General features: G+C 39.8%; 1 protein-coding gene across 2 annotated transcripts in view; it reads left to right on the forward strand.

The window, feature by feature from the left end:
- The window catches only part of nsun3 (NOP2/Sun RNA methyltransferase 3), a 49327-nt gene that overhangs the window by 23409 nt on the left and 2305 nt on the right, over positions 1 to 23613 (forward strand). Inside the window, exons 5-7 of one of the 2 annotated variants that reach the window (XR_005945909.1) lie at positions 7970 to 8091; positions 21433 to 21706; positions 22703 to 22784. Coding sequence is in view for 1 of the 2 variants with exons in the window: in XM_041212011.1 (XP_041067945.1) it covers positions 7970 to 8091; positions 21433 to 21694 (384 nt within the window). In the remaining variant the exon portion in view is untranslated. Of the gene's footprint in view, positions 1 to 7969; positions 8092 to 21432; positions 21707 to 22702; positions 23489 to 23613 lie in introns of those variants that run through there. The other variant, XM_041212011.1, reaches the window with a different exon arrangement.

The raw sequence follows: 23613 nt of genomic DNA on the forward strand, positions 1-23613 counted from the left end.
ACAGTCTAATAAACAACAATCCGTATGGTAGAAGGGGAAAATCGGCCTTCTCAACTGTTTGACCTCTATGACATAGTGAAAACTCAAGTGGACTGTGGAAAGCTCTACAGTATGGTGTACCTCAACTTCCACAAAAGTGTTTGACATTGAAAAGTTTATAAGCTAAGCTCAAAGCTGAGAAAGGAGTCAGGGTAACTCTTGGGGATGGATAACAAATTGATTGAAGAGTAGAAAACAGCGGAAACTTGTTAAAGGAATTATGTTAGGATGGAGTGACTAGAATTCAAAATCTATGCAACATTCCCTAGCAGGCTACATAGGGCTTTCGATAGAACTTTAAACTAGTAAGAATAGGGGACTGATCTGTGAAAATGGCGAAAGAAGTGGGAAATGAGAGTAAAGATTAGACTGACGTAAGGAATAAGGGTATTGTAGATGGTCAGTGAGCAAATATAGTTATAAAACAAGCTTAAAAGGACCATTGAACTTACATAAAAGGAACAAGTAATAAAGACAGATTTCCTGTACAACGACATGTGCAGCATGCAAAATAAGAAGGGGAAACTAGAGGCAACCATCTGTAGGAAGGAATCAGAGGCATGAGGAGTAACTGAAACATGGCTACATAAAGACATAAAGACTAAGTATTGCAGTTTATGATATCAGAAATGATGGGAAAGGAAGAAGTGGTTTGGGTAACTGTGCTAAATAGAGATATTATGGCAGTAGAGAAAAGGGAGATAACTAACAAAATTCGACACAGGATCTGTATGGATTGAAATAAAAGGTGTGATCAATCATACTAAAAAAATAAACTACAGCCTAACAAATAGTGGAAAGGAGGCTGATGAAATATGTTAAGCAAATATGTGACATGAATAAAGACATAAGTTAATAATCATGGGTGGTTTCAACTTGCTCCAATTCTTAAACCTCATGTTGTTTTCACCAGATTCCTCCACCCTTCTTACCAGTTTAAAGTCCTATTGACAGTGCTATTATCCTTTCCTCTAGGAAATTGACAAGAGGCAGCAAACTGCCAGGGAATGGAGTTTTTACATTGTGTACAAGACTTCTTTCTTACCCAGCATGTAAAAAGCCCACGAGGAGAGGTAGCATGGCTGGATATGGTAATGGGAAACTAAACAGAACAGATCGGAGAAGTAAGTGCAGGGGAACACCAAGGCATTAGTGATTGCAATATAATAAGGTTTAGGATAAAAATTCAGAAGGACATTTGGTAAGACAAATGCCAAAGTAACAAACTTGGTGGGGGTGGGGGGTAGAAAAAGCTTATTTTAAGGGAATGAGAGTGAAAAGAGTGAAAATAAACTGGAAATATTTACTGACAAAGAAACAGAACAGTGGGAAGCACTTAAACTGGTGATCATAAAGTAGCAGAAATATATTCCACTAAAGGGAGTAAGAACAAACTAATCCGTAATGATAAACCACAAACTAATCAGTAATGATAAACAATGGGTATACAAGTGAAAGGACAAAATTAATGGGAAAGGCACACTCTTTTATTGCCCATGTACTTAATCTATGACAAAAGGGAAAATGAAAAGGTTAGGAAAATCAAAGACAATTAGGAAGGCAAAGAAAAACTACAATGTTAAGTTATCAAGGAATATAAAAGGAAATAGTAAAGTATTCTACAGTCACGCCTCCTCTAGACAATACTTTGGTTTCTTTACTTGTCTGATTACCACTCCCTTTGGCCCTGCACCACCTGTCATTTAATCTCTCCTGTCTTCCACCCTATCACAGACCTCTTTTGTTCTTTTTCCACCCTCTCCCATTTGACTTGTTTAAAACCTATTACATTTCTAACTTCTTCCAGTTCTGATGAAAGGCCACCAACCTGAAACCTTTAACTGTTTCTCTTTCCACAGATGCTGCCTGATGTGTTGAGTATTACCAGTTTTTTATGTTTTTATTTCCAACATCAGCAATATTTTGGTTTTGTGTTAGTACAAGTAATTACATTGCTTGAGTATTTACCAGAGACACTAGCATGGTGGCATGACATTAGAACAAGAGATCAGGCGGAGTATAAAAAAATTTAAGATGGGAAAATAATTGGTAAACTAGTCAAACTTGGAGAATCTTGATGAATTGCATCTGCCCATATTAAAATAAGTTAGGGAAGAGAGCACAGGCACTATTACCTACATATAGAAAAGGGAAAAGTGCTAGAAAACTGGTGGGCAGTTAATGTGATTCCTATGTATAACAAGCTCAGGGAACAATGGATCAGTAGCTTAGGCTGGTGGTGGGAAACATCAGTGTCATCCTCCATCAAAGGTGTAATAGAAAAACATCTAAAAATTTTAAAAAGTAATGGAGTAGTTTATACAGATTCAAAAGGGGAGGCCATGCTTGAGCAACCCTCTTGAATTATTTAAAGCAGTAACAAAAGGTGGATAAATGTAATGCAGTAGACATAAGATATTTGAATTTCCAAAATGCCTCTGCTAAGTACTGCATAGTAGAATTGTGACTAAGGTCAGAACATGTGGAGTCAGGCAACAAACAGAATGGATTGAAAGCCCACCAGAAAACAGTAGTAGTTAAGGAAAGTTACTCAGATGGTTGGGAGTCATATTCGAAAAGAATCGGTGCTGGAAATGCTGTTGTCCACAATTTACATAAACAATTTGGACTCTAATTGGAAGTACAATGTCATAATTTGCGGATGACACCAAATTGGAAGGTGTTAATACAGAGGAGGACTGTTATAAAATACAGGAAGTTATGAATAAACTTGCAGAATGGGTGTGCAATTGACAAATAAACTTCAGTGTAGGGAATTGCAATATACATTTTGATGGAAAGAATAAGAGGACATCAGACTCCTTGGCAAATACAGTCTAAATAGGGTAGAGGAGCATAAGGATCTGGGGGGACAGATACAAATCAGTAAAAGTAGCAACACAGATCAATAAGACCATTTAAAAAAATCAGTCAAAGCACTGGGGTTCATTTCTAGAGGGATAGAATTGAAAAGCAGAAAGATTATGCAAAACTTGCACAGAGCTTTATTTAGACCATATTTGAAGTACTATAAAACATTATAAAAAGGATATAGAGGCACTGGAGCAGGTGCAAAAATTATAGATGAGAATGATACAGAATGGAGAAGTTAATGCCTATCAGGAAAGATTGAAGAGGCTGGGGCACTTTTCTGTAGAAAAGAGGACTGTGGGTTGACCTGATAAAGGTCGGCCAAGATTGTGAAAAGGTTTGACGGAGTAGACCTCAAGATTTTTACACTTGTGGGCAAGATCAGAACTAGAAGCTATAAATAAAAGATAGTCACGAATAAACCTAACAAAGAATTCGAAAGAAACTTCGGTACCCAGTGGGTAGTTCAAATGTGCACCTCGCTATCACAGAGAGCAGTTGAGCCGGATAGAATATGTGTATTCAAGGGGAAACTCGATAAGCACGAGGGAGAAAGGAATAGATGGATATGTTGATGGAACTAGATGAAGCATGTGGAACGTAAACTCTGGCATTGTCTGTTTCTCTGCTCTAAATGCTTTGTAATACTTATAAATTTAAAGAATTTTTGCTAAATGCTCTGAAGGTCAATGAAATTGAAGGCAAGATTTAATAAATTACAGATTGAGTTGGACAAAATATAAATATGAACAAATGATTTTTAATGCAGGTATGTTCATTTCTGCACATTGGAAGGAAACATGGGCCAGAATTTTCAGGTCGGCGTGCGGGAGCGGGCCCGACACGTAAATTGATGTCCGGTGTGTGTCCCAATGTCACCACGCGACATCGCGATATTTCGGAAAGCGGGTGCACCAAGAGTTCCGAGGTGCGCCTGCCATTAATTAACAGGCCAGTTAAGGCCCTTGAGGCAGCAATTAACGATTTTTTGCAACCCGTGCAATTTTCAGTGCATTGCATGGGTACAGCAGGCAGGCGGGTAGGCCACCTTTTAAAAAATCTCATCCATGGTCAGGATAAGAGGGGTGAGTGGGTTCACTAGTGCAAGTAGTTTATAAACTAATTGCTACTTTGTGTGAATAGGGCAACTTCAATTCTCTTCAGAGCCACTTTGACAGAAAGAACGGGCTTCGGCTGAGGACTGGAGGAACCATAATGCTTGGGGCCTTGCAGGTATCAGGTAGCTTTCCCTTACCCTGGGAATGGGGATTGTGCTCTCCACTAGAGGCACCTCCTCAGGAGAAAGAGAGGGCCAGAAGGGGTGGAGGCCAGGAGCCCATATTCAGCCTCCAGGGGAGCCACCTATGGGAGGACAGGCGCAGGCAAAAAGGGCGCAGGGCCAACAGGAACTGTAAGATGGAAGGAGCCGCAGAAGATGTCACTATCCTGCTGCCAGTGTTTACAGGTGGCGATGCAGCTACCTCAATATGTCTGAGATGCAGTGCCAAAGGAGGCTCCATCTCTCAAGGGACCCAGTGACCTCCACCTGTCCGATAATCGACCTGAGATCACCTCCAATCGTGCGGGTGGACACCTCATGCCAGTGGCGCTGCAAGTCACGTGTTGCCCTCAACTTCTATGCCTCTGGCTCTTTCCAGGGGGTCGGTGGGTGATCCTTGTGGAGTCTCCCAGTCGGCTGGCCACTATTGTGTCAAGCTGGTGACAGACACTTTGTTCAGGCATGCATTGACTTTCATTCACTACTGCACGGATGAGGCCAGCGAGGCAGAGTGAGCCAGAGGCTTTGCAACATCCAGGGTGCAATCAATTGCACAAATGTGGCCATCAAGGCACCAGCGGGTGAACTGGGAGCCTTCATCAACAGGAAGAGATTCCACTCCAATAATTGTGCAGATAGTGTGTGACCATAGGATGCAGATCCTGCAAGTCTGTGCAAGGTACCCAGGCAGCTCCCATGACGCATATATCCTGAGACATTCCCAGATGCAGAGGCTCTTCCGTGCTCCAGCCTGGCTGGATGGATGGCTGCTGGGTGATGAGGGCTATACCCTCAAAAGGTGGCTGATGACGCCCCTCTGCCATCCAAGAACAGAGGCTGAGCAGCGGCACAATAGGAGCTGTGATGGAGAGAACCGTCGGTCTTCTAAAGATGCACTTCCGATGCCTAGACCATTTAGGGGGTACACTCCAATACCCCCCAGATTTTGTGTCACTGATAGTGGTTGCTGCTGTGCTCACCACAATCCGGCGCTGGAAAGTGGGGGACACAGTGGAGGAAGCACATGTAGACGCAGATACTCTGGCTGCAGACGATGAGTCCAGCAGTGAGTCTGAGGATGAGCACGCACAGGAGAACGCTGAGGAGATAGACGCTGACCTGGGCAACTTCCAGGGAGGCAGGGCCACCTGGGAGGCTTTGATCCAATGCTCCTTCAGCTAGCCTATCAAAGATGAACCATCAACACATGCCAGGGCGGCAGGCTCCATACTTGATACCCGAGAGCAACATTTGCCTGGTCAGCAACATTAACTATGTGCCTTTTCAATAAAGCTCAATGATAAACAAGTCAATCATAATAGCATGGGTTCCCCTTCACCTGCAGAACTAATGAAGCACCCAGAGGCTTGTTGAGAACCAAAACATTTAATGATTGCCAACTTGCATACAGATATCAAAGTCCATTAAAAGATGTTGAACAGCACACCTCTTAAAAACAACTAAAATGTGGGGCAAAAGAAACCTACTAAGCCTGGGTTGCACCTAAGTTGATTTATGCTTGCGGGTGCCACATCTAGGTGCTCCCCCCTTGCTGGCATCGGCATTGCAGGCAGCCTGCTTACTTTGCTGTCCTATTGGCCTTGATGATCTTGGGCATCCTCTGGCCTGGTGCTGGCCCCGACTGGGAGGGAGTGGCCAGTGGCACGGTTGGCATCTCCCTAGTCGCCACAGTCTCGTCAGCTGCCATGGTCACTGGCATAAGGGTGGAGGAGCTGCAGCTGTCATCCGGAGTGCCTTGAGAGGAGCCTGCAGAGATGACAGGCAGCTCGTGCGCCAATGTGAGGTCGCTTTGGATCTCCCTGCTCACCGTTGATGGATGGGCACCTAGCTGAGATACTGGGTGCCCAATCCATCTCCCACACTGACCAGCTGAGGTCAATGCCGCTGTGAGGGTTTGCAGGTCCGATCGCATCCCCAGGAAGCCCTGATTATTCTCCTGGAGGAGCCTCTCCATGAGAGTTGCCACTCTCCATGGAAGAGTCATTTTGCTCGACCATGAGGGCCATTGCATTGCTCATGCTCCGAATGGACTTCTATCACAGAGACCATGGCACGCATTCCCTCATGTATCTCCACCAGATGCCCTCCGCACTCCCTGCTGGACTTCCAGCATCTGCTGCCTCAGGGATCACTCCAGAGGCACATCATCAGCCACCAACTGAGCATGTTCCTGGTCCCCGCAGTCCTACGACTGACAGCGCCCTGGGCACTCCGTCTCCACCTGCATCTCAAGCAAGTATGAAGTGCCCTCACCGCTGTGCACAGAGATACATTTCTGTTTGAGGGAAATGCTTCTATTTCCTTGTCTGTGCACACAGAGCTTGACCCTTGTGTCCAGCACAAAACAATCCATCTAAGTATGAATAAGATGCAAGTGATTTCTATTATTTCATAGTTTCACGAAAACTAATGGCGTTGTTTAATTTGTTTTGAATAGCAATATAAGCTTTCATTTAATAATTTTTTCTGATTAGTTCTTCCCTGGTATTCATTATTTATAAATTACAGGAAATTAATCTGTCACCTGTATAAAAAGTACAAAGTCTAAGCATGGATAATCAGACACAACCATCCCACCCCATACAACCCTATATCCTTTCATAATTCTGTTGTCTACATTTTATTTTAAAAATGCCTGAATACTGAAACTCCGTGATCAGACTACTAGACTTTGTCAAGGGATGAGTTGAGTTCAGCACTGTCAGAAGTTGTACTCTGCCTGTATCTATAAGCCACAATTATATTTGTGCTTTTGGGGAATATTTTGTCATGGGTGTCTCTCGTGACTTGCTGTTATGGTCATGTTATGTTATCATTGTCCAAACAGACAGCTGATCAACAACAGATTAAATATTTAATTTCCCAAATATCTTGGCTCATGTAACTCAGAACTTCTGAGTAGATGCTTCATTGTCTGAGAGATGAGATTGAAATTGCTTGGCCAAACTCACTTTTTACCTGAGGCTGTAGGACCATAGACAGTTAGTTTTCTTCAGTGGTCCTTTTGATGTGAAGTAAGTCTTTATCAAAGTCACCATGTGCACTTTTTGACAAATTTCCACATGTGATTCATCCTGGGATACCTTGAAGTAGTGCTGATATCCTGAGTATTGAGGAACGCACTTTAATTCAGATAGTCATTTTCAGCATTCATAGCTTGAAAAAACTTTTTGATTGGGGGTCAGGGGGAAGCAGCACCACCAAATATACAGTGTACACTTACTTTGCAAAAGAAAGAGAAAGAAATGCCTGACCATGTCTTCAGTGTTCAAATGCTCTTTGCAATCAAGGATTATGTTTTTGAAGTGGATTTGGTACTATATAGGTAAACTGTGCAGCCAGTCTGTATGTAATGAAATCTCTGAAAGAGTGAATGAATGGCTAAAGGATAGATGTTGACTAGGTCACCTTCATGACTACCTTCCTGCTCCTTATCGAATGACACCATAGGATTATTTACATTCACCTCAGCAAATAGATGGGATATCATCTGGGGAAATATGTGAGCCGAAAACTGGAAACTTTGATAGTGCCACACCTCCTCAGTACTACCAAATGTTAGCCTAGATTATATGCTGAATTTTGTAATGAGGTTTGAACCTAGCATCAGTGAACTTAGGATGGGGTGCTGACAACTGAGCCAAGTTGGCAATAAACTGGAAACACAGATTTTGATATAAAGACACTCTGTCACCTAGACTTGTACATTTTTTTGGAGTCACTTCTGTATTTTGTTACTAGTTTGATTTTCTTTCATAGGTACTAGTGGATACACCATGTTCGAATGATCGAAGTTGGCTCTTCTCCTCTGATGTCCTTCAGGCTTGCGTGAGGATTACACAGAGGCCTTACTTACCAGTTTTGCAGAGGCAATTACTCAGGTACAAGGGGAAACCTTAAAAGCCTATCTATTCACGTTTTACATTTTAAATGGAATAATTGTCAAATATTTCAGTGAGCAACTGGTCAATCTATTAGAACAGACTCCCTAGAGAACTAGGGGAAGCAGTTAGTATTGATTCATGTTGGGATACAGTAGAATAGTAATTTGAGATATGGTCTGTGCTAAGTGTAGCATGCTTGGGGGAACTTGTTGACTTTGGACCTATGGCTCCCAAAACAACAACTCAACTGTGGTTTTGCTTTGGTTGCTTTTAGTTTCTGTTGCTTTTAGTTTCTGTTGTAGACAAATTGGTAGACAAATTGATAGCCATTGAATGCCATAATTAGTTAACATCGTCTTTATTATTGCATTATCTGACTGCCAGGATGAAGAAGGCAAACTAGATGGACCCGGTCTTTTTTCATCTAGCTGTTCCTATGTTGTTATGTTTCATTCCAAGAGACAATGGTCTGTCCAGACTATTCACTTACATTTTGTTTTCAAAAGATGATACAGTACCAGTTCACACAATAGACAGCTTATTACTTTATGATATTTGCCTTAATTTAGTTTCTGGGAACATTATTCACCGGTGCTAAATAATGTGGTCAATGACATTTATTTCTCATGCCTCTTTTTCTTTTTGTTCAATTATATGTAAAGTTTTCTTTTATATTGATATGAGCTCCACATAGTTCTGAGAATTTAAGTTAAAAAATTTCTGCCAAAATGGTTGATATTCATAACACATTCTATTTGAATACCATTGCATTGATTCTTATATACGCTTTAATTATACTATTTTAATTCTTGCACGTTCTTTCTGATGGGCAGAAGGGAATATTATTCCAAAAATACTTCTGTAATCAGCACTTGGCACTTTATGTACTTTTCACCTTTCATTATAGTATATGAATATACTAAAATGGCAGGAAAAGACCATAAAGCTCATCAATCCTGTTCCACATAATTGTGGTGTCTTACTCATCATGATTTCGCCACTTTCTACTTACGTAAAACTGTAATCTCCAGGGAGAAGCAGATTTTGATTATTTGTTCTTTTAATTACATAGCTACCTTGTTCTAATTCACTTACTGATAATAGGACACTTGCAATATGGAGTTTATATTGTGAAATTGGAATAAGACGAAATAAGAAAAGAACTAAACAGCATTATGTAAAGCTATCAGCTTGTGAAAAATGACTTTTGCAGAGTCTTTAAGTAACAAACAATAACAGAGCCTGCATTATTTCAAAAGAAATAACAGAGAGGCTAACAGTGCTCTCACTTATGTGGAAATCGGACAGCAACTTCCAGCAACTGTATATGGACAGTTAAACGTGGAATGTCAGTAAGTTGCTATCCCAAATGCCTTACTTCTTCAAAAGCTGTGTAATAATGGTATCCTGCCAAGAACATTGAAATGCATGAAATGGAGCGAAGTTGCTGTACTTGCCTCAGAAACAAACTAAATCAACTGAAAAATGTTGGGACTTTTCCCTTCCAGTGTAATTACTCTTTACAGCATGTTAAGTGTTAATTGCTGACAAACTACTCTCTGAAAATTAACTTTTACAAATGTTCAGGCATTGTGGAAGATTTTAATCAAAAGGTTTTTTTTTACTTTGTGTGCCTCCCTCTAATACTGTCACTTAAATCTTTCTTTCCCTCTCTTCCCCCCAACCACCTGATTTCACATGGAATTCAATATTCTAATTCACACTTCCTGGTTTAGACTGCAATACCCATTAATGATTTTTCATTCTGATTAGAGAGATACAATTGCTTGCCCTGTTCACACAGGTCTCGGGTGCTCTGTAGCAGGTGCTGTGCTCTTTGACTCTTTAATTTACAGTGAGTGCAAAGACAAGTGCAAGTGTAATGAGACTGATCACCATTGAGAAAAAATTATAGCCATTGTGTGTTTAATGAATTGAAAACCTCTGATGATTTCTAAAGAGATTTTTTCAGGTTTTATAGCAGCATTTTATAGTAAGTATCCACAGCTACATTTTTGTACACTTTTCAATTGGGGCATGACCTAAATACTTCAGCTCCGATGATGGGGCGGGGGGATGTTTAACTTCCATTCATCTATATCTGCCACAATGGTTACCTCTAAAGCTTTCATTTTTATTAATGTCTTAGAAATGTAAGCTTCTGGTTATTAGTAACCTTGTGAATAAATCTATTGAACAATCTTTTACAATTCTCTAACTTTAAAAGTATTTAATACACAATATTTTAATGACTAAAGGGTTTAAATGAATCATACATTCTCGCAAAAGTTTTATTGGCCAGTTTCAAAAATAACGTTTGAGTAACGAAGGAGAGATTAAGTAAAATGATATAATACAAATATTTTGATCATGGAATGATGTGTTGGTTTGTGCGACAAGCAGTGTATTCTGCTTATAATGTAATGGGGTTAATTTGTGGTCTTCATAGTTGTATTATAGATTATGCATGGTTTCTTTATACACTAAGTAGTGATACTTTTAAAGTTTATTTTGATTTAATAAGTTGGTGTTAAAAATTATACTGAATACATGTATTCACATTGTAATAAAATGGATGTAATGCAAGATTTTTTTCACTGTTCAGAAATGTGGTTGACTTTAGTCTGCTTTTGATCAGACTTACTCCACATTGATTTCGTTGTCCACTGAAACTAGTTCTGACACACCAGCTCCATCATGCTGCCCCAGTTTCTAGTTACCTGCAACCTGTTGTTTCAACTTCAATAATGAATCCATTGATCTGAGCTTCAACTTACCCAGTCATTTGTGAGAGAAAATATGCAATGAGCCCTTAGAAGATTTATCCTCACCCTGTTTGACCCTGTGTCGATTTTCATGCTCTACATCTGGCTGACCAAGCTAGAATTAATTAACAAACTAAATATTGCATGATGATCCACATTCCTTCTGTCAAATTTCTAATCCTCCACCTCATCACCTTGAGGATTGACTTCTCTACCCCAGTCTTTGAAATCTCCTCCTCAACAATTTACAGTGAATTCATAACACCATGACCCATTCCTCCTTCAGTAGGAAGTCCTTCAAACCCATTAGCCCATATTGTTTCAAAGCTCCACTGCTTTCCTGTACCTCAGCAATTAATTTCAGGATCTTTAACCTCAATTTTAGACTCTGCTCTCTCACCAGTCTACCTGAGCAATCTTACCAGCATGTTCTACTTACACTTGCATGTTCTACTCCTCTGGTTCCAAATCACTTTTTTGATTATTTCCTTCTATTCAGTTACACTATAGAAGGGCATTCATTCAGTTAGAATGTTGTGGTCTTTTGAAATTCTTTGTTAGAGTCACTTCATTTGCTACTCCATCCCTGTCTTTAAAAGTTTCTTTAAGACCAATGCTTTTAACCTTGCTTTCAGTCTCCCCTCTAAATATACATTTCCTCCTTTTGCTGCTTGGTGTATTTTGTTTGAGTGCTGCTGCTGCCATCTTTGTTCAGGCAGCATGTTTTCTGTTTCTGGTGGGCAGCAGTCGTAAAATTACTCTAAATGTGAATTAAGGTTTTGCTGACGATTTCTAATTACCTTCATTTTCTCCATCCCCAATTTGTCTTCTAGAAAGTGTAACCTTAATTTTTACTTGGATTAAACATTTTAAAATAAAGATTGAATGAATAGCCCTGCATTATACTTAATCCATTATTAAATATGACCTGAGGGGACATGATAGTGGCACTGGATGCAACATGTGATATTTTTCACCTTGAAAAGCAAAAATGTTACCAAAAACATTTTTAAAAAGTCAAGCATGCATGACCATTTTACAATTTTTTTTTGCATGTGGGTCTCTTTTCTCTAAACCCCAGAGATTTTACCAAATGAAACTGATCAATCATGACTTTTCAAACAGCTTGGCACTCGCCCTCTGTACAGAAAGAAAATGGAATAGTCTGGCTCTTCATTTTGTAAATCTATTTATCACTTGTAGAATTAAGTTAATGTGTACATTGCGCATAAGACCGCTTGCAGAGCCTATTGATAGAAATGTACAATTAGCTCATTGATAACAGTCCTGAAGCTGCACTGCTCGGCTATTATCAATTAACTAATTGTACATTCTAACAATAGGCACTGCAGGAATTCTTTTTGAGTCATACCTATTTACTTAGTTGGTCTAACACAGGCCACAAAATTAAATCATTAAATCATAGAACCGGAGAGTAGCTCACGATCCTAGCTGGCTCTTTCAAAAAGGAATCCAGTTACTTCCACCCTCTGGTAATAGAATCATAGAATAATACAGCACAGAAGGAGCAGAAGGAGGCCATTTGATCCATAGTAGTATGGCATTCTCGTACTACACAAGAGCAGGGTATACCGAGAGGTTGTAACAGGTTTGCTACAAAGCTGAAATCCAGCACAACTTGTATATATTCTGCCTATAAATATAAGTAAATACTATCAATTAGTCTACAGCAGACCGGAAACAAGGTGAGGAGAACCTCCCATCGTGGTGCTGAGCTTTGGGAAGCTATGATGATGGGGGAAATAACCAATCATGACAAATGTAAAATATAGTTTTGATTTTGCTTAATACATTTTTGAAATTTCTTGTTAACAATGGATCATTTTTAATAGCATAAATGTGTGGTAACTTGTAGTGTTTAACCAAAGTGTTTGTCATGGTTATTGTTAATTATTATATAACATTCAAAAATATGACAAATTAATTGTATAATGCACAGCTCCAACCAACGTTCCGAGACTGAGGACATTACTAACAGCAAATCTAAAAGATATCAGAATGCGTTCATTAGAAGCCAACTGGAATACGTTTATGAATCTCTAGAAGCCATGTTGACTGGTTTGTCATCACAAATGTGAACAATTGTTCCTTATCTCCATTTGTGCAGCAACAGGATAGCTTTTAAAATAAGTAAGGTATCTAAGGAACTACTGGTCCACTGTTCACCAAACATAGGGGTAGAGTTTTGTTTCTACCCCTTGAGTGGATTGGAATGTCGACCTATATAGAGATAATATGATGCGTATTTAATTGAAGTCAAAGAAAAAATCAGGTGGGTTCTCTAAAGCTGGGTTGGTGGTGGTGAGGGGGAGGAAATCTGTCCTGCTAGTTGCTGCCGAGCAGTGAAAACAAAGGGCAGAATTTTCGGCTCGTCGAGCAGGGGCGGGGCCTGCTCATCGAGGCGTAAGATGATGTGTGTGATGTTGGGCATGCTTCCTGATGTCACCGCAAGTCATTCAGATTTTCAGTTCGGTAGGCGCACACCGGAGTTGGCTGTGCGCCCGCCAAGCAGTCAAAGGCCTATTAAGGCCAGTTAACTATCAAATGTAACAATTAACTGAGCTGCCCATCCAACCTTCAGGTTGCTGGGCAGGCGACGAGTCCAGGTGGCCTTCGCATTTATCATGAAACCTCATCCACGGGCAAGATGAGGTTTCATGAAGGTTTTTAAAGTCTTTTAAAAACATTTAAATAAAATGAATAGACATGTCCCAGCTCATGTGACAGTTTCACATGAGGGTACATGTCTTAAATTTTTTTCATTTTATTAAATTTTTTTGAACTTAAGACCTGCCTCAGGGAGATTAGTTTATGCTTCAGGGAAATTTCTACACTCTTTCGCACGCATGCGCAAAAGATCGCAGGCCCCGACTCAGGCAATCCAACTCCCCCACCCGCACAGGGAGCTCTCAGCACTTCTGGGCACGTGTCACATTGGGCGGGCCTTAATTAGCCCGCCCATGTAAAATGGCGGCGCCCTGCTCCCGCCCAACCCCCCCCCCCCCCCCCCCCCCCCTTCCAATTCTCCCCAAAGTTCTACTCCATTCAAAAGATCCTAAGTTTGAAACTCCCCAGTAACAGACAATTGAACTTGCTTATCCTCTGCAAGCTAGGTAAGCTGCTTTGGTAGTTTACCTTTTATCTGATGGGGGAAGAAAAATAATATTCCCAGGTACTATATATACCAATATGGAGAAGCATTCAACATACAATCTTTTGAGAGGTTTTTTTCTTAAGGGTGTTGAAGAGGAGGTTCAAAATTTAGTTTCTAAAAAATTGAATTAAAGTCAGTTCCTTACATTTGTATACTGTGGATAATTCTGTCATTTGTACAGTGAGGTAACCATTTGTGTAGCTTTGATCGGTTATTTTTGCAAATTAAAATGGCTGACATAAAAGCAGCACCTAACTATGCAGTGATTCAAGATGAAGCATTTTCTTCCACGTGAGTGTTTCATGTTTGAGTTACTCTCCTTATGATTCAGCTTTACGGGTTCATTCTTCTTGTGTTACAAATTTTGGATCCATACAGAATATTCTCTTGGGTCAATGACGGTGGTCACCCCTGTGGCTGGAATGCACTTCCCTACCTTCAGGAGTATAGTTTTACTGCTCAATAATTAGTAAAGCAATAGGATTACTAAATATTGTGACCTCGTGTTGTCATGTGCATATTCCTATCCTTTTGTAGGTTGACTGTTGAGCACCAATAAATTGGTTTATTTTAACATGAAAGATATGATGAACAGGATACAGTTTCTCAGTGTATTTCAACCAATTCTACATTGCTGTTTTTAACTTTAGAATAATAATAGAAACTTTGCCCTTTATGGGTCCACATCGCATCACCGAGTGGATGATCCATCTCTGCCTCCTCCTCCGGAGGATGCCAGCATCACGGATGCCAGCCTTTAGTCAATTCAGTTCACTCCACATGATAAAAAGGAACGGCTGAAGGCACTGGATACTGCAAAGTCTAAGGACCCTGACAATATTCTGGCAATAGTGCTGAAGACTTGTGCTCCAGAACTTGCGATGCCCCTAGCCAAGCTGTTCCAGAACAGGTACAACACTGGCATCTACCCAGCAATTTGGGAAATTGCTCAGGTATGCCCTGTGCAACAAAAAGGACAAATGCAACCCGGCCAATTACCACCCCATCAGTAAAGTGATGGAAAGGGTCATCAACAGTGCTATCAAATGGCATTTGCTTAGTGATAACCTGCTCACTGACACTTAATTTGGGTTCCACCTGGGCCACTCAGCTACTGACATCATTACAGCCTTGGTTCAAATATGGACAATTGAGCTGAACTCCAGAGGTGAGAGTGACTGCCCTTGACATCAAGGCAGCATTTCACTGAGTGTGGCATCAAGGAGCCCTAGCAAAACTGGAATCAATGGGAATCAGGAGGAAAAATCTCTATTGGTTAGTCATACCTAGCACAAAGGAAGATGGTTGTGGTTGTTAGAGGTTAATCATCTCAGTTCCAGGACATCACTGCAGGAATTCCTCAGGGTAGTGTTGTAGACCCAACCACCTTAAGCTGCTTCATCAGTGACCTTCCTTCCATCATAAGGTCAGAAGTGGCGATGTTTGCTGATGATTGCACAATGTTCACCATTTGTGACTCTTCAGAAACTGAAGCAGTCCATGTCCAAATGCAGGAAGACCTGGGCCAGAAATTTTCTGTTGGCGAGTTGGGGGTGGGGCCCGCTTGCCGACGCGGGATGATGTTGGGGGGAACCCCTGACGTCACCCTGCCCTATTTAAATACTCGAAGGCGAAATCAGCTGTCTGCCCGCCGACCTGTCAATGGCCAATTAAAGGCCCTGCCCGTCCAAACTTAAGGCTGGCAGGCAGGCCAGGAGCTCCGGCGGGCTTCTGAAAAAACATGAAACCTCATCCACCGGCGGGATGAGGTTTCATGGCTGTTTTTAAAAAGTTTAATAAAGTTTCTGTGCTTTTTATTATGTCCCATCTTGTGTGACATTGTCACGAGGGGGATATGTTAATTTTTTTATTTCTGATGTTTATAAAGCTTTCACCAATCTCCCTGAGACAGCACTTAGTCTCAGGGAACAATGCGCACTTCTGTGTACATGCGCGAAAGAGTGTACTTTGACAGTTGGGGAATCCCTCCCACGCACAGCACTTCTCATTGGGCAGCCCGCTTAAGGCCTGCCCACTCAAAATAGCTGCGGGGCCTGTTTCGGTGGCAATGATCGGCTGCCCGCCCGCCGCCACCAAGCCGGTCGGGCCCGCCCACCCACCGAGGGCAAAATTCTGCCCCTGGACAATATTTGGGCTTGGGCTGACAAGTGCCAAGTAATATGTGCACCACACAATTGCCAGGCAATGACTATCTCCAACAAGAGAGAATCTAACCATTGCCCCTTGACCTTCAATGGCATTACCATTGTTAAATCCATTTCTTTGTCCCCCATGATTCCCCTGGTTTGCTCCCACTCTTTTCTTTCACACACCCCCCTCATCCCCATCCCCCCGGAATCATGACCATCATCATCCAGCCTGCCAGGCATAGGAACCTTATGACTAACTTGTACATTTCCTATTCAGTTGCCCGCTGACCTCTAGAATGTGCTAATCATTCTGTCCACCAATGTTGTCTTGAATTGTTATGGTGTTCAGAATATATGCAATTCTGTTAAGTACTTCATCTGATACCTCAGCTAATAGACCACATTCATATCACAGTTAATTTTTACTTTGAATCCTTTGTGCACTGAATTTATGTTCATATCAACATAATTAATCTCAAAAGCCCTTCCATACTAAATAGATAGAAATTTTAAAGTGTGATACTTGTTTATGCTTCATTTTCCAGCCAATGGAGTGAGCAGGTGGCCCAATCACAGGTTTCATTCCTGTCCTAGAAGTAGCATGACTCCGATTTGTTTCGTGTTGCTCTGTTATATGGGAAGATGCCTAGTTTCCATTTGTTCCCTTTAATAACAGTATGGTTGAGGAGGTGAGAAGTTATTGTAAGAAGGATTATGGCATGAAATGTCCAACAATCTGCAAAATAGTAAATGTATAGGCCTAGAAAGTAGGCCCTGTCCATTTTGGGCATCTCGCCTGTCGAGGGTTAATAGCCCGCATGCAATTGAGGAGAGCTGAAGAGCAATGCACCTTGGGTCTCAGACCTCATTGCCATGTAGAAGGCACAGTAGTAAGAACCTGCATAAGTCCAAGTACCAACGTTCAGGTAAGTGATTGTGTAAGATCATTGGGGACTGAAGGAGGAAGGGTTGGGTCCCATGGTACAGCGGTTGGGGGTGAGTTTGGGGTCAGGAAAGAACATTACTGGGATCAGCAGTATTGCTGGGGGATCAGTGAGTGCGATTGGAGTTTGGGAGAGGGGAGACTGGGCCAAAAGGAGATGGGTTGGGGGTGGTGTCTGGAGTTTGAAGTCGGGAGTGAGGTCCAAGATCTCTGAACAAGGAGTGGTGGTGATTGAGATGACTAACCTTTTTCTCATTCTATGCATGGTTTTCCTGGAGGCAATCAACATTGGTGCTAGCTGCCTCAGATGTAAGCCAAAGTTGTACAAGCAAGCAGATGCAGGTCTTATAACCCTTATTTGCATAATTTCTACCCTAATGTTTGCATCTGACGTGGGTGAAGGACACTTCTTATTTGGCTCCTACCAAAATGGCATCTGGCATGGCCCACAGCATAATGCTGAAGCCGTTTTGGACACAAAACGACATTCACACCACCGAAAACCTGTGAACTATGGAACTGGCTTTCAGATTTATAATTTTCCAGAATATTTTTCCTTTAATTCTTAAAGCCGTAGGTGGTAGAATTGATTATAAAATCATTGGTGCAATATGCACAGCAGTTCATTTGTGACACCAGTTTATAGTTTATAGTCTACAACTCCTGTGCCATCATCAAACTGCATCATTATATACCTTGGCTTTAGTGAATTGCAGCCAATAAATGATATACCCTGTCTTATTCACATCAAAATTTCTTTGCTGCTCCAGTGAATAAATTGGCAATTTACATCTTATCTAATTTGCACATTTACTCAACTGAACTGAGATTACAGGAAGCATGCCACACATTACTGTGCAAATAGATTGACAAAAATGATTTACATGGAGGTGTAATGCAGAGAAGTGGTGAGAATTCTAACATTTCATGTTGTCTTAAGTGACATTAGATGCACAGTCAATATCCTGTAAGAAGGGAATTGAAAATCTGAGTGGGTGAAATGGTAATGTTTGAATTACGATTGTGCTTTCAGCTCTTAAATAACTGGATCAGGAATTCATAATATATAATTAAAGTGAGTGATAAATATTGTGAATTTGGATTCTGTGCTCAGATCAAATAATTTTTAATTGTTCACAGCATCATTGCAAATCCTACCTTTCACCATCAGGTGGCACTGTTGATATAGCTGAAAGATGTTGTTGTGAAACAATTAGTAGAGATGAAAATAGCCTAAACTATCTTATTATGGTGAAATTATTTCAACATAACTATAAACCAGTGTATAGCAGGTGTGCAGTAATGTGTTGATCTATTACACAAGTTAAATATAAATGAAAATTGTTGAAAATGAGTGGTTGCTTTCTGTTGGATTGGACATCCAACTTTATTTTTGGCAAATTGGATACTGTCTGCTGTCATTTCCAGTTATATTCACAAATCCAACACCAAAAGTTGCACCGGTTGACTGATCCACTATAGTGATGATGACTGACAATAATTATCAAAAGTAAAGTTTTTTTTCTACTTGTGTATAAGAAGCAGATATTTGGTCAACTGCAATAGACGACAAACTGAGAAAGGATAGAGGGAATTTCAACAGTCGGGACAGCCATTGACCAGTTGGGCATTGAAAGATGGAAACTTAGTGATTAATACTTCAGTAGCAAATACGTCCACTTCTGGGATTCCTTTTCTTACGGATAGGATAATCGACCAGTTAACCAAACATCAGGTCAACTATTCAACTGCATTGAAATAGCACTGTTGTGATAGTACTACACAGTGTACTTTCTAATAGTAATCCAAAGCTGTAGGTGCAATACATCATTTTAGAGACAATTTTCATCGGATACCATGATTTATTTGTCAGTTAATGGTGTCCATGTTTTTGTGTCAAAACTGATATATCTATTTGAAAAAAAAATCAATTAGAAATTATTGCATTTAGTGAAAATTGCACAATAACAGTGTGGTCAAAGTAAAACAAGTAATTTCTTTCCTAAGTACATTTCCATTAAATCATAAATACTTTACAAGCATTTACAATTTATGTAAAACTGACTGTTTTACATTATTTGTATCATGATGAATTACTGTCTCCAATATGCAAAGATTCACTAAATCAACTAAGCTGTATGTAGCGTGGATGTAAAAATAGTTTAAAAATTGTGTAATTTATCAAATTATTAAAGATGCACTAAAATGAACTTGCAGCTTGATATGTACGAAAAAACATTTATTTGTTTTCACCTGATACTTTGTGACCTACAATGCAGCTTATGCCTTCATCCTGCTAAATGCTTAATAGTAATGCTGAGGCAGTTACCCTTTACTGGAAACTGCTTTTCAATCCATAATGCATATCCTTATTGAATTAACTTTCTTTATTGACTTAATGGCTGCTATGTGTTTCTCAGAAACTACTGATTCCTGTAACCCATTTAGTGCAAGCACATCGTAATTTAGAATTACATGAAGTAAGATTCATATAGACAGGTGCTTACTACATAATGCTAAATGTCACAGTTTCTTATAATGTTGTGCATTTTTTAAAGTTTTTCAGATGGTTATCACTCTACTGTTAATGTTCTAAATTGAGTTAGGGAAAGGGGTTAATTGAGCATAAAACTTATTTATAAAATAATTTTTCCATCAGATTGCTATTTTTACATGTCAGCAAAATGTGCTACCCTCTTAGAACGCTTGATTTGGGTTGTCAGTCTTAGTCGTGTGTGTGTGTATATTTAACATAATGCAATACAGTCTTGGTAATTTTTTATTTTGTGTTCTGATATAGATCTAATAGAGCTATTGCTTTAAGAAATTTATAAGATTGATAACAATTTGAAATATACTCCCTTTATATTTAAGTAATAGTACTGACGGTGGGCAGGATTTGGGTTTGAGTTTGGGACTCCGACGTCTGGTCAAATTGGGATCCTGACCCTGCAATGTGTTCCCTGCATCAACAGCTACCTGGCAGTGATTTTCCCCAAATTGGCCCATTTGTGGCCAGAGAGTGGGCTCGCTGTCCCATTAAGGATGGCTAGTAAGCTCTTGATGCTGGAGGACCAAAAGGAGGCCATCTGGCAGGAGCTTATAGTTCAGGTAAGAGGGAGGGAGGTGCCTTCATCTTGAGGGGTCCTCTCTGTAACTTTTCAGAGTTTTAAATCAAAAAATAGCCTCAGCAGCCAGATTATGAAAAGGGTCCCTGCACCCAGGAAGGACCTCAAAGACATCCCCCTCATCGCAGATCTGCCGCTGAAAGGCCACCTCTAGGCAGCTGGCCTTCTCCCTGAAGCCTTGGAGGGGTCCAGGGGAAGAGGTTCTGTAGGCTGACTTTTGGCCTCTGACAATTGGCATAAATAAGCAATTAATTTACCTCAATTGGCAGCCCTATCTGACCCCCGTCCTGCCTCAGAGAAAATGGTCCTGGGCAGGCTGGTCCCGGAACACCAGTCAATGGCCAGATTTTCATGCTGGCCTGCCTCTACGCTTGCCCCATATGGGGATGAAAATTTAGCTCAATGACTCTGTTATAGGAAAAGCATACGAGGATTAAAAAATACCCATCTGCGTTTTACTGAAAAGTTGATTTAAAAGTATGGTATTATATAGTATATAGTAAACGCATTTGTATAAATACCAATTGGTTTAATTCTACACTGTGCTATTGTTTAACACATTTGTTAATGTACTTACTTAAATTTGTGTTTTTCATATCGTTGAGCAGGTTATTTTGACCTGTTTGCTTTCGACTGTTTAACGTCTGTGTTAAAATAGTGCCGAGAGAAATGTATGCAAATAGACTAAAAGGGTACACTAAAAATAGTGCACAAATAGGTTATGTTTTTGATGGAGTACTTTCACATGGAGTACTTAGACAGCTTCTATAAATGTTCAGCTTAAAAAAAAAATCTCATATATATGATGTGGGATGATCAGCGCTAACTCCGCCTCGAGAAGAAAGTTTTAAGTAACCGATGACTTCTCTTTTTTTTCTTGGTATTAATATTATAGGAACAAAGTTCAGTTTTAAAAAATCATATTTTCTCCCATAAGTGACCATCTCTTGTTTCAAAAACACTGTTCATTGCTTGAGATTGTTACTTCAATCCAGATGGATTAAGGGTAAACCATGGCACAACTCAAAACCCATATAAAAAGTACTCTCCCATAGAGATGATGCGTTATCAAAGTTATTTTACTGTCTGGTTACAAAATAAACAAGACCCATTTTTCAACTTGCTTTTGTGTGTCTGATGGAAGTGACCTAACTGTCTCTTTACTGGTGACTTGCAGGTCAGCTCTTGAGGCACTGCGTCCTGGAGGGACTGTGGTTTATTCTACATGCACACTGTCTCGAGCAGAAAATGATGATGTTGTGGCCTCTGTCTTGAATTCTTATGACAACATTCAGGCTGTGGACTTAACAGGCTTGGCACGTTCCCTCACTGATAACTTCATGTTTGCTGAAGGTGTGCAGCATGGACAGTTAATCGTGCCAGAAAGAGGGAAATTTTGGGGCCCTATGTATGTCAGCAAATTGTGCAAGTTGCACTGATTTTCAATTAAGGTACAAATTTTAAAAATGGATGGATACCTATGAAACTAAATGAACACTCAAGTTTTGAGTTGAATGTGTTACTGACTAAATGGCATAAAAACAAAACATGCTGGAAATACTCTGCAGGTCAGGCAGCATCAATTGAGAGAAACAGAGTTCATGTTTCAAGTTGATCTTTCGTCAGATGAGTATTTCTAGCATTTTTTGTTTATATTTCAGATTTGCAGCATCTGCAGTATTTACTTTTTTACTTAAATGGCATCTTATTTATGTTTTGTAACTGCACTTTGCACCTTAATATACTTAGTTTTTTTATTCCACCCATAAAATCAAGAGGGAAAGATAGAGATGCTTATTGTAACCAAATAAATAAGCACAATAAATACTATATAAAGATGGCACAGTAGAATTTCCTGTGCACCTGAAAAACCTCCAACAGTGTTTTGTTGGAAGTCCATACCTGTCTGAGAAGCTGGAGGATGAATTCATGGGGATCACCGGAACTATCATTCTCAGCTAGAGACCCAACAAGGTAGTAGCCTCCAGCTGTCAATATGTATTTGTAACTATAACCAAATTTATATAAATATGATTGACAGCAAAACTGGCCATTCATGTAGCATGCTACGATTTACTTTTTGTAAACCTTCCCTACTATTCACTGATGTAACAATAGGAGTACTAAGGACAAATTCTCCCCTTTCTCCAGGGAAACTATTTTAGGACAAGGATGATAACTTCTTTTCTGTTCATATATAATGTCAAAAGAAGGTTAAAGTGAATTCCCAATTTTGTAAGTTAAAGCAGTGAATACTATATACCAGCTAATTGCCAATAGTTAGAGGAAATCAAGTTACAGTAAGAAAACGAAACACCTACAGTTAATGAATAAACTGGTGAATGGGGAAGGACTCATACAGCAATGAGTAAGAGAGGGTCTTTGTTTTGTAATTTATTTTAAATGCATGTAACAACTGTTTAACTTTTATTTATATTTATACCCAGAATTCAAAAACTGCCCTTTGCAAGTATGGTTGGCAAGTACAGGAGAGAGCTGAACACAGATACTGCAAACAAAACTCAGATGGTAGTAGCTCTAAGTGGAGTATTTGTATATTCTAATGTATCCTAAGTGTTTTACACTCTATGAATGCATTTTCTTTAGGTTAAAGAACTAAATATAATCTGCAAAGATTAATCTAAACAATAGCATATTATGGAAGAACTGCATCGTTATTCAAATTTACAAGGAGGCTCGGAATAAAAATCCTAAATGTGAACATATTTAAGTAGATATTTGGTAGCACTAAATATTGTTTCAACATTATCTGGTAAGGAAGAGAAGATGCAAATAAGATTATTTTATTCCTTTTTGTAATTCTTCGATCTGTGCCAAAAAAAAAGCTACTAAACAGGTGGGCAATCAAAGTTTTTAAAAAACGTATTTCTCCCTGCTGGCCTATATTTATTTAACTACCTGCAGTGAGTAAAAATATCACAGATATTTCCCAGGAATCAATCAAAAATACATACTTCACTCTTGCTGGAGAGATGTCTTAAAAATTCTTCCCATGTCTTTTTGATTTAGATGTACATTCCTTCTCCATTTCCACACTGATGACCAGCTCTTTGTAACAGCTCTGATCTAGCTGGAGTATGGGTTTAAGAGGTTTTGGTGGTGGTGGAGTGTATCATTCTGGTAGTATCAAAAATTAGCTCATCTCTTCCTTGCCGCATAGTAAAAGGAAATCCTAAATCACTGTAAACATTAAATGATAATGGAAATCTGTATAAAATGTTTCTGTACATTTCTGAAACAAACAGCAAAGATTCTAATCATTGCTTGCAGGTGAAGTTGTTAACTTTTACTGTATGCAGGCTGTCATTATGACAGTACTTAACCAGAACCAAAATCT

The sequence above is a fragment of the Carcharodon carcharias genome, chromosome 18 (genome assembly GCF_017639515.1).
Source record: "Carcharodon carcharias isolate sCarCar2 chromosome 18, sCarCar2.pri, whole genome shotgun sequence".
NCBI lineage: Eukaryota > Metazoa > Chordata > Chondrichthyes > Lamniformes > Lamnidae > Carcharodon > Carcharodon carcharias.